The sequence below is a fragment of the Lycium ferocissimum genome, chromosome 8 (genome assembly GCF_029784015.1).
Source record: "Lycium ferocissimum isolate CSIRO_LF1 chromosome 8, AGI_CSIRO_Lferr_CH_V1, whole genome shotgun sequence".
Taxonomy (NCBI): domain Eukaryota; kingdom Viridiplantae; phylum Streptophyta; class Magnoliopsida; order Solanales; family Solanaceae; genus Lycium; species Lycium ferocissimum.
The window spans coordinates 12,119,653-12,131,618 of record NC_081349.1 but is presented as its reverse complement, the minus strand read 5'-3'; the positions used below and the strand labels follow the sequence as shown (position 1 = coordinate 12,131,618).

General features: G+C 35.9%; 2 protein-coding genes across 2 annotated transcripts; one reads left to right on the top strand and one right to left on the bottom strand.

The window, feature by feature from the left end:
- Nucleotides 1–1,514: 1,514 nt before the first annotated feature.
- Nucleotides 1,515–6,206, bottom strand: LOC132067255 (uncharacterized). The gene is made up of 5 exons (XM_059460416.1): nt 5,793–6,206; nt 4,823–4,979; nt 2,803–2,853; nt 2,533–2,625; nt 1,515–1,868 (listed from the first exon to the last, which is right to left on the bottom strand). Exons 1-5 carry the CDS (start codon nt 5,966–5,968, stop codon nt 1,791–1,793), a joined length of 555 nt encoding a protein of 184 aa, XP_059316399.1. The 5' UTR covers nt 5,969–6,206; the 3' UTR covers nt 1,515–1,790.
- Nucleotides 6,207–11,178: 4,972 nt separating this feature from the next.
- LOC132066029 (uncharacterized) lies at nt 11,179–11,901 on the top strand. The gene has a single exon (XM_059459433.1). The coding sequence runs from the start codon at nt 11,179–11,181 to the stop codon at nt 11,899–11,901; it is 723 nt and encodes a 240-aa protein (XP_059315416.1).
- Nucleotides 11,902–11,966: the final 65 nt, after the last annotated feature.

Here is an 11,966-nt window from a genome sequence, read left to right as displayed (position 1 = left end):
AATGACCCCATAAAACGTGACCATTCTTGAATGAAATATCCCCTTTAATCCGTGGCTAAGCACTTTGCACTATACAAATTAAGCTTAATTTTATCTATATCCATTGTACTATTTTCTTTGATAAATTCATTTTCACATTTCCGAGCACTTGTCAATCGTGTCTTTTATTCCGTTTGTTATTTTTAATAGCGGCCTAATGAGATTATGCCGCTTCACTGTTTGTTCAGCAGAATAAGTTCTCCTGAAGAAGAAGAGGTTAACTTTTAAGTTGTCCACATTTATACTACTTATTCAGTGCTGGGTGTTTTCTCCTATATCCGTGCCTGGTGTTGTCTCTGTTTCTACCCTATTTGTGCTTCTGAAAAATTCTCAAAATCTGGAATGAAAAAGCATCAAGCGGATGCAAAAGTTACAAAAGAAGTTGAGCAACTTATATATAGCTATACAGAACAGATACATTATCTATACATTGGAATTTGAGTTGGTTTCATGTGTTTATACATGATTATACAAAACATATACATTATGTATACAGAGTATATGAATGTTAATATATAACTATACATAACAGATACATTATCTATACACCGATGATATAATGGGCTATATCGGCGGCAAACAAGATGCTTGAGTCGTATAATATACAGAACATATACATTATCTATACAATCGATGATATACATTGGGTAGCTTAATGATACAATGAATTTAGATTGGTCGCAAATTAGATGTGTTTATGTATATATGGGTTATTTCCCCAATAAAAAATCATAACAATCTAGTAGAGTAAATGAAATAAATTTATATGAGGTATCATGAGTGAAAATTAAAAGTCAAAACAATACGGTAGAGTAAATGGAATTTCATGACAATTCGGTAGATAAAATGGAATAAGTTTACCTAAGGTATCATGCATTAAAAATCATGACAATTCGATTGAGCAAATGGAATAAATTTATATGAATATCATAAATGAAAACTAAAAATCATGATAATCTGGTAACATAAATAAAATACGTTTAAATGAGGTTTTCACGAGTGAAAACTAGAAAGTGTACATATAGTAGTTTGTGAGGTATTAGTCATGGTGCATTACCATTCATCTCATGAAGAAGAGAAATCATCACTCTTTTAAATTTCCACCACAGAGACATTGTTACAAAATTCGTGAAGTCAAATAATCATCTTTTAATATTTTTTATCAAGTCCCTCATTAATTCTTGTATCGGCTATATTTGTAACAAGCTTGTTACAAATGATTATATGCACCAGCTTGAGGAGGAGATTCAAAATATTCTAGGATCTTGTAAATATAATACATCTTGATGTATTTTGATTCTCTTTTCTTTCTTAGAATATCAAAATTTAGCTATTTAAACCTCAATGGTTTGAGGGGAATAATAAAGCACTCTCTCTCTTCCTCCTCACAGTTTGCAAGCTTTTCGAAGTGTAGGGAGGTTGTTAGCATTTAAACAGTCCAGAGGGTAAAGTACAATCCACAACCAAGGGGAATAGCTTGCATTTTACTTTTTACCTGAGTTAAAGTAACATATTGTTGTTTCTTGTAGCCAAAATTCCCAAAAATCAATATTTACAATGTGTGTGTAAACCCCTACAATAGATATTTGCACCACTAGTCTATACATTTCAGGGGCAAAGAGGAGGTATCTGAAAATTCAGTTGACTACAAAAACATCATGTAGGGCAATCCAGAGGTGAAACAAAACTATCCGCAAGATTTGGTAGCATAACTACCTTCTATTTCAATGGTCGCAACAACTTCTTTAATTTCATGCTCGATATCCAGAGCCTGTGATCAACCAAACAATTGTTGCTGTGACCAATCCCAAGAATCCACCGGCAACAACCTGCATTTCAGGTGCAACATAGCTTTATGTAAAGTTTCATATTTTGAGCTTCTAAAACAGTTTTGCCATATCATTCAAGGGAACTAAAAACATAGGAGTATTCTGATATAAAATTGTGTAGAATATCACTCATCAGAATTTTTTTAAGATTTAGTTCATGCAGATTGGATTGTTAAATCAATAGCAATTTCTGATACAACATGTTGATGATTATGTGTTTCAAGAAAAGGTCAAAGACAAGATTGTCTACTGTGAGGAAGACACGGAAAAATAGAACACCCTCACAAGTACTTATATAAATACTGATCCAATTTTGATGAGAAAATGCAAGCTCAGAAGATCTATCAATGATAGAGAAAGCAGAATGGACCATTATGTATCGCTAATAATTATCTGTTCACCTGGCGCCTCCATCTCTAACAAAATAAAAAGGTCAAGTATTAACCATTCAGATAGCAGAAGGCGGTAAAAGAATGACATTCAATTTGTCAGTTAATAAATTCATTATAAGGCAATATTTGGAATATCTAACCAAAAGAGGTAAAAGGTAGAGAAGAAACGAGGAAAGGAAATGACTAAAATAGAGAGCTTTTTAACATAGTCAGATCGGGGGGAAATTAGGTTTAAGCTTGACAGGGAGCGACGATTAAAGTTAAAGAGAAACCTGAGGGGGTGTGTGACCAAGGAGTTCGCGCAGCGGTATGCTGTCTGCAAGAGGATGTTCAGCAGGAAGTTCACATACAATTTGATTCAGAACCTGAAAAAGAACGGCCAAGTATTTCAGATGAATTTCAGAATATGTTTCTGTAATATGTGAACTACGATTATGCTAAGAATATTTTTAGAAGAACAAAAGCACATGTAGATTCACTGGAACAACTGCTCGCATATCAATGTAGATATATACATAGCTAAAGCAACAGAAGATTCAGACCTCTGCGTGACGTCCAGCCTGCAATCTTACACCTGTGGCATCATACATCACCTGCCATAAAAATTTACCACCTGAGAGATCTTTTGCATAACACGGAAAGCAACATAAAACCAAATAAGAAGAAAGCCCCAATTTTTCTGATTGTTGTGAATTTGTGATGTATCAAACCAATGTATTAGCAAAGAGGAATATTTCTATTTATCAGAACAAGAGGCTAGAGGGGAACAAGGACCAAATGGTTTAGGTTAATGATGTCATGGAAATAGATCAGAAGAAGTACTTTTGTAGAGCCATGCCAGATCCATAAATGTGATCATGCATTAAAAAAAGGAATCCCAACAGAAGGTGAAAATTTGAAGGGGAGAAGGCCTTCACAACCAATATTACATTCCCGGTTTAGACAACAACAAAAAAAAAAAAAAAAAAAAAAAAAAAAAGGAGTTAGTTTCTTTTTAACTAAATTCTTGCTTTCAGGAACCAATTTGAGTTGAATGTAAATAAACCTTCTTCAGGTTATTAGAATATCACAAAAGGCTGGATTAAGGATATCTTGATCTAAGAAACAGTATACCAATTCTTTCTCAAATTAGGATTATAAAACTGGATCAAGATTTCTCCAACTTTTCTGGATATAATAAATCGCCAATAGGCAGCCGAGATATTAGACCATATATTGAGTTGAAAAACTAGAGATGTTCCACCAAAGTATCGATCAATTCTCAATTCTACGTCTAATAATGTTTCTCCTACCTTTTCCATTCTGTTATATTTTCAGTAACTCCCCACCCCCAAAGGCATGCAGTCAGAAAAAATGTTAGATATTTATTAGACTGAGCAGTAGAAGTAGATTTTGACATTTTTCACCCCAAACTTTCCTATTTATTATTGGCCTATAACTATCCTAGCACAGGCTGCAATGCAGAGAGAATAGCATCCATTTTACTTAAGAATAATATACATTAGGGTCTATTTTTCCCCAAAAAAGCATCACTTTCTTTCTTGAGTGAAATAAATTATGTATTTTCTGTAACCTGGCTCCATTCGCTGTATGTTCCTCGAACTGAATGCTACTCTTGACTGATAATGTTTCCTTTTACAAAGAAAGAAGAGAAGTTGGAACTTACACATAAACTAGTGAACTTTTAGTTACAAAAAAATAAGAGACAATGTTTCAACTTTGTCTTTTTGCATATAATTGAGTAAAGATAGAATAGTTCATCCTAGACTTTACAGTGCCATGAGGTTGGAAAAATACATGTTGACCATAAGTTGAACTGAACAAGCCAATCCGATCCTACAATCCCCTATTTTATATGACAAGAGTGTTGGGTGTGCGAACAAAGTAACACATTGGTAGCTGGAAAGAAAAAGGAGCTACTTATAAGGAGTTAGATACTCTTAATGATGTGAGGCCTTTTGGGGAAAACCATGCTAGCTTGGCCCAAAGCGGACAATATCACATCATGTTAAGAGTATCTTTGGACCGTTTTAGCTCAACAACTGGTATCAGAGCCAATGGTTTGGCGGGACGAGCATGAAGATGGCGGAGTGTGGCGTGGGGCCCGACTTATTGCCTTTGCCTGTCTATGGGCCGGTTTACAACCTTTACCCGTAGCTTTGAAGACGCATACACAGCCTTTGAGCTTCGGTGACCGTAAATACTCTGACAGTGTGGGTGGCACACAGACATGTTGAATCTCTAATCCGTGGTATGATAATGAGCCACGTGGAACTTAGTTCGAGGCGGAGATTGTTAGGTGTGCGAACAAAGTACCACATTGGTAGCTGGAAAGAAAAAGGAGCTACTTATAAGGAGTTGGATACTCTTAATGATGTGAGGCCTTTTGGGGAAAACCGTGCGGGCTTGGCCCAAAGCGGACAATATCACATCATGTTAAGAGTATCTTTGGACCATTTTAGCCCAACAAAGAGTATATGGATTACTAAAATGCATAGAAATGTTAAACATTTAAATATGACTTCATAGTGAAGATGGAGAGAATTCACAGAGAGATGATACCACACATGCTAAAACTAATGCTGTAGCAAAGAGCGATCCTCCAAAGCCTTCTTGCAAACCAACAGCCGTTGCTAAAGCAGTCACAGTTGATGAATGAGATGACGGCATCCCACCAGATCCAACAAGTTGCTTTAGATCCCAATGGTTTTCCTTGTACCTATAAGATACTTGGGATTAAAAGATGTAATCCTATTTCCAGAACGTCGATATATGTAATTCATTGTCAATATGTACAGAAAACAAAAAGAAGAAAACATCATACATAATGAAACACCAACACCATGCCACATGCTTTGAGCAAGAAGGAATTAGATTGATCAAATACAAACTAGATTTAACAAAAAGCACCATCACATGAGGTCCTAACACTTGCCAATCTTAATAATAACTATCTTAGAGCATAGTCACATAATGTCCTAAAGCATGTCAATCGTAAAGCTTATTATTTCGAACCACAATTAACAATGCTCAAGTCTAAAGCAACAAATGCTATCACAAATAATACCAAACAATTTAAAATCCAGAGTATACCTTTTAATCCTAATGACAAGCTTTCTTGAATAAAGAACTAGTACGCCTCAATCTTAATCCATTTTCATCCCATTCCAATACCTTTTTAAGGAAACAAGGTTTCTTGAATAAAAACAAAACAAATATACTTAGCAAGCTGATACAGAAGGGATTACATAATTGATTAACAAAAGAAACAACAACAATATGTCTCAATCCCATATTAGTTGGGGCTGGTTATATGAATTTTCAATATCCTTTCAGCTCAATTACAGATTACACACGGGATCAATTGAAAAGACCAGCTATGCACGGCGTCCGGGGAAGGTCCGAACCACAAGGGCGTATTGTACACAGCCTTACCCTGCATTTTTGCAAGAGGCTGTTTCCACGGCTCGAACCCGTTACCTCCGTCGGGTCAATTCAAAAGGGAAGAAAAAAGGTTGTGCAAGTGGAGTACCAAGTAGTGAAGAACTTGATGGATTGTGCAAGAGCAAAAGCAATGAGAGCAGAAACCAGGGGAAAATTTGTAAAAATGGAAGAAGATCCATAAGATACAATTGTCGTCGTAGAAGTTATGTTCATTGGGACCGAGTTTTGGATCAATGTCAATGTTGAATCCGTCATCTCACCCATTTCTTTCCCTCTCTAACTCCAAATATTATATATGTAACCCTTTGTGTTCAAATTATGATACGGGTGTTCCCAAGATTCAATATTTGCACATTTGCAAAGATAAAAGATTGTTCCTTTTTGGGAAAATTTGGAGGAAAAGAGAGAAAGAAAAGAAAAAATCAACGATGATTGATCCCCTCAAGTCTGATAGCTTTTTGGGTTGTGTTCTTTTTTGCTTATTTGAGGAATGAAACAATGGAGAAGTGAGTCCAGAATTGGGACATTAACGAATGGTCATCCGAGGTTGCAGTAATGGAGCTCAAGTGAACGTACCACTTGTTCTCCTCATGCAAAATCAAAATAAGATTCTATTTTAATTATAAAAAGCTTAAAGTTATAGTACTAAAAGTTTTATGCAAATTCTAAATATTAAATATATTAACTGTAAGACCTCGTACCTTTAAAGTAAGGTACGTTCATGATTTAGGAGCTGAGAAACCAAGACGGGAAGTGTTGGGATTGGAAATTTTGCCTCAGATATGTAAATTTGATTTCTACGTCAATTGTATGGGCCGTACAATGTGCCCGTACATTTGACCGACTCAGTAAAAGTATAAATACGTAGGTTCAGTTTTAATCCAACTTTTCATATTCCCAAGCCCTAGCACGAAGTTCTTCTCCTCCCGCCATTAGAATACATCAAACTAAGTCTTTTCTAAGCATCCCAAGTGAATTCCAACATATATTCTTGAGTATTAAATAGGAATTTATTGTTCTAAACCTAGGGTTTTCAAGAAAACCCACCTCAAGGATTCAAGATTAAGGCTTTTGGGATTCTTCTCAAGTTAAGACCATTAATTACAAGTTTTGGAACATTAACAGGTATGTAGGATTTCTATCTATGTGTGGGAACATCATTATTCTTTTCCACGCCATGTTTTTCCATGATTATACGAAGGTTCACCAAAACTAAGGTTCTAGACATGTTCATGATAACCCTAAATACATGTACCATGATATACTATGTTAGTACTATTGCTTCAATTATTGTGTTCTTAATAGTCCAATTTGGTTATTAAGAATCTGTCTGTAAACCATGGAAACCCATACTTTGCATTCCATAGGTTCTTAAATGCAAGTTATGAACTTTTATGTTTATTTTCATGAACTTCTACATGCTTCCATGGTTTCATACAAGTTATATTATATATCTATCTTCATGTTATAATACAATCACGAATCATGTTTATATAATTCATGGGCTACTAAGCCACTTATAATCATGTTCATGTTTTGGGTGTTGCACAAATTACCGAAAAAAGGCTTAGACATCCTGATACTACGTATGCCAGCGTAGGATAAGGATCGCTCCGCCTAGTTAGGACAAGTCCTTCATGTTTACCCATTGCGGGTTATTGGATCAATTCATGTCATGTTCATGTCTTGTACCACGGCAAGGTACAAGATGCTAGCTGATCGGGCAGAAATCAGACGTCACGTGCTTACGTGGTGGTTACATGTTAGTTATACTAATGCTCTCCCACAGATATCTTTACAGACCTAAAATATTTTGTTCATGTTATACATATTCATGTCAGATGATATTCATGTTCATGTTCAGCTTGCAGATATAGTTTCAGTTTCAGTTATGTTATTTCATGTGTCATGATTATTTCATTCAGTTGCTTTACATAACGGTACAAACCCTTTTATTTGACTGGGGGCCTGCATTTCACAATGCAGATTTACAGGACGACGGATCAACTCGTTAGGACTTTGCACGTATCAGCTATTGGTGAGCCCCATCTCATTCGGGGTTTTATCTTTATTTATTTCATGTCAGTTATGCATTTAAGGTATGCCAGGGGCCTTGTCCCAGTAAACGCTTTTAGTAGTCAGATTCATGCTAGAGGTTTCATAGACTAGACTAGTTCAGTATATCATGTCAGATGTTCAAAGTCGTATAGCTAGTATTGGCTCAACATTTATTATATATTTTTCAGACTTATGATTATTGGATCTCATGTTTTACTGTCACCACGCATGTTGATATTACATTCCACATCAGTACATGCCCCATGTTGATTCAGCAAGCCATGTGGTTCGCTCGATCACATGCAGCAAGGCACTAAGTGTCGCATTATGCCAAGGCCATAATTAGGGGCGTGACATTAACTTTTTTGAAAAAAATCATAAATTATTATCCATATTAAAATTAATACTTCAGAGCTTGTCAATATTAAAAGGGAGGATTTGATCGAAAGTTGGATGAGAGTCAAAACATGCTGATATTTTCCTTATTTTCTACGTAGAGTATGTATATATATATATATATATATATATATATATATATATATATATATATATATATATATATATATATATAACCCGCGTACTCGCTACACCTTGGGTGCGCACAAGGTAAATCCCGCTCATGTGAAATAGTCCGCAAACCACACAAGAGACATAACAAGCTCTTGTGCAATAGCTCACAAACCACACAAGAGATATAACCCATACTAGGCAAGCTCCGTCCGACGAGCTCGATCCAGAAGGCAAATTCCCTGTTGTCGTAGGCAAAGGGTTTCAAACTTGAGACCTCCATTATGGACGTGCTCAACCAATTGAGACATCTAATGCTTTTCTTTGTGATGGGAGAAAGACTAGAAAGGATCTTATTTAGGCCAAAAAAAGAAGAATATCAAAGTTTCTGCATGGAGATTATTTATACCTTTTGGTGAAAGGGCCAAATATACCCCTGTACTATCGGAAAAGGGTTAAATATACCCCTCATTATATTTTGGGGCCAAATATACCCCTGCCGTTATACTTTGGGGCCAAATATACCCCTCATCCGTTAAAGTTGTTCATGGTAGACATTTGATCCTCCGTGGCTGCCACACATTCGATGAGGTGAGCGCCACATGGCATGCCACCTCAACACCCTTAACTCATTTTACCCCTCCCCTCTATTTGTTCTTCCACCACTAAAATTTCCTTACCCTCTACCTCCATTGCCACCATTACCGCCATGACAGCATATTGAAATTCCAAGCAGCATCACCAAGCAGATTTCAGCATATCTTAATTTCTGTTCAGTTGTACTTGGATTAGCAATTGTTTCTGGGGTTATTGATTATAAGAAAAAGTTTTTACTATTCAAAGGACAAAGGGTTTACTCTGTTTTACATTGCAATGTTCTTAATCTGTTTTTTTTTTTTTTTTTTGTTACAAAAATATTAAATAGAAATATCAAACTTGTTCATAAACATTGCTGAAATCTGCTTAGTCATGCTGCTTGGAATTTGAATAGGCAGTCATGGTGGCGGTAATGGTGGCAATGGTGGTGCAGGGCAAGGAAATTTTAGTGGTGGAAGAACAAATAGAGGGGAAGGGTAAAATGAGTTAGGGGTGTTAAGGTGGCATGCCATGTAGCACCCACCTCATCGAATGTGTGGCAACCACGTAGGATCAAATGTCCACCTTGGACAACTTTAATGGATGAGGGGTATATTTGGCCGCAGAGTATAACAGCAAGGGTATATTTGGCTCCAAAGTATAACGAGGAGTATATTTAGACCTTTTTCAATAGAACAGGGGTATATTTGGCCCTTTTCCGAAAAGAAAATGAAGTTATCGTTTCACATTCACTTCAAATTTGTTCAGGAGCATGAACCATTTGTGCTGGGAAAATAGCACTAACCAAAGGATGAAATTATTCCAGATATTATAACAATCATTAACTTAATTAATAGAATGCATCACATGGATTTGAGGATAATGCATATTTGCTCAGTGCATGCAACAAAAGGCTCTTGTTTCTCAATAACAACCAATCTGTTGCACAAAAAGTAGAAATATTACATTAAGCAATGGCATCCACATATAATATTACATTAAGCAATGGCATCCACACATGGGAATTACATAAAGCCAAATCAGATAGGAAATTGCAAAGGAACAGCTCATCTTTAGAGATTCCATTGTGAGGGATGAATAGTGCAGCCAAGGCGTGCGATTTTACCAGAACTGCTCTTTCTATATATACAAAATACAACAGAAGTTTGTACACTTTTATACACCATTTACCCACCCCTTTAAGCACTAGTTCTACAGGACTTCATAAAATTAATTTGCAACCATCAATAGTAAGTGGCGGATCCAGGATTTAAACTTTAGGGGTTCAATCTTTTACGATTTTTAGTTGAACCTATCTTTTTAAAAGTTATATGGGTCATAAATTTATGCTCTGCGTCGAGAGTCAGGTGTTCAATTGAACTCCCACCTGTAAGCCTACATACGCCCCTGTCAATAGTGGCTAATGCAACTTTTATGCTATGGGTTCAACTGGGCCCAACATATTCGGGATATTATTTTATTATTTATAAACAAAACTTAATTACATAATTTCGAAAAACAAAGTATAATATATCATTCAGTCAAACCAAACCAAACCAGATTATCAATATCTTAATAGTCAAACTAAAAAAACTTAATTACATAAATTTTGAAAAAACAATATAGTAATATACAATTCAATCAAAAACCAGATTATCAAAATCTTAACAATCAAAAGTTTGAGACAGATTATAAAAATTACTTAAATTTTGAGAAACAATATAATATATAATTCAATCAAATCAAACCAGATTATAAAAATCTTACTGGTCAAAAGTTTGAGACACATAAGCAAGTTGGAGCCTTCACGAGGTGGCATATATCTAGTAATATGGAAGAGAGAGAATCCTAAAACCCTAAAACCCAAAGTAAACACAAGTTCAATGAGTTCCCACTCAAGAAAAAACTCCAACTCCTTCCCCAGTTTGGCTGATGATGTGATCAATTGCATCCTCTCAAAACTCCCCGCTGAATCTCTTCAACGTTTTAAATTTGTATGCAAACCATGGTGTTCAACCATAAACGACCCCAATTTCATCAAGTCGCAAATCGACGAATCATCATCCAATATTAATCATCAAAAGATGCTCTTGATTTCATCGAAAATAGGACCATCCCCTTGTTTGGAATATAACATGTTAGTGTTTAACATGGGTTCAACATATGCATCATCGCTTAGCGACGTTAATTCTCAAGTTGTTTCTCTCCAACCACCAAGCTTTTTCATGTCCCAAGATGTTTCTTATCCGTCGGTGAGTTCTTGTAACGGCTTGTTATGTATGGTGTATAGCTTCAGAATATTTTTATGGAATCCCGTAATCGGGAAATATAAAATGGTTGACAAGCCTGATCAATACGTGTTGGAACGTGTTAATTGTTACGAATCAGCGCTATATGGTTTTGCGTATGATTCTGTTAGTGATGATTATAAGATAGCTGCTACATTTGTGATTAACGCAAAGAATAGCCGTTACATGGTTGGAATATACTCGGTGAATAATGAGTCTTGGAAGAAGATTCACACTATTCCTGCTGGCTATCGCTTGTTCGACCAAAATCCAGTCTCATTAGATGGTACTATTAACATGATGGCAACTAGAAATGATGGTAGTGCATTTGATAAGTTTGCCATCATTTCTTTGTTGGTGTCTAATGAGAAATTTGTTGTAACGCCCGTCCCGTTGCAATACTGTGGGGATCATATGAAATTGTCTAATTTTGCTAATCGTCTCTATCTTTCGGTGTTTGTTGAGATGGCTTTTTTGGTGTGTTCCCTGGAGAAAGATGGAGAATGGTGGACTTGGACTAATGTCATGAAAATTCTTACATTAGGCTCACTCATTGGAATTGGAAATCACAATTGCTACTTGGATGATATTATATGTTTGAAGGAAAATGGGAATATCTTATGGAGGAAAACGGATGGTGGTTTTCTGGAGTACAATGTGCAGAATGAAGAAGTAACTGAGTTTACCCTGAATCAAATTCCGCCAACTACTGATGTATCCATCTTGTTCACGGAAAGTTTTGCTTCCTTGAAAGTTCCGTGGGACTAGAAAATTTGAATTTCAAACTGTATTTTGTTGTATAAAATGTGCATTGTATTACCCAGATTTTTGCG

Coding starts and splice junctions, on each gene's coding strand:
- LOC132067255 (XM_059460416.1), bottom strand. CDS start 5,968: ATGGGTGAGATGACGGATTCAACATTGACATTGATCCAAAACTCGGTC. Junction 4,980..5,792: donor ATCAAGTTCTTCACTACTTG/GTACTCCACTTG, acceptor AGTATCTTATAG/GTACAAGGAAAACCATTGGG. Junction 1,869..2,532: donor TTGGTCACACACCCCCTCAG/GTTTCTCTTTAA, acceptor CCTGAAATGCAG/GTTGTTGCCGGTGGATTCTT.
- LOC132066029 (XM_059459433.1), top strand. CDS start 11,179: ATGGTTGACAAGCCTGATCAATACGTGTTGGAACGTGTTAATTGTTAC.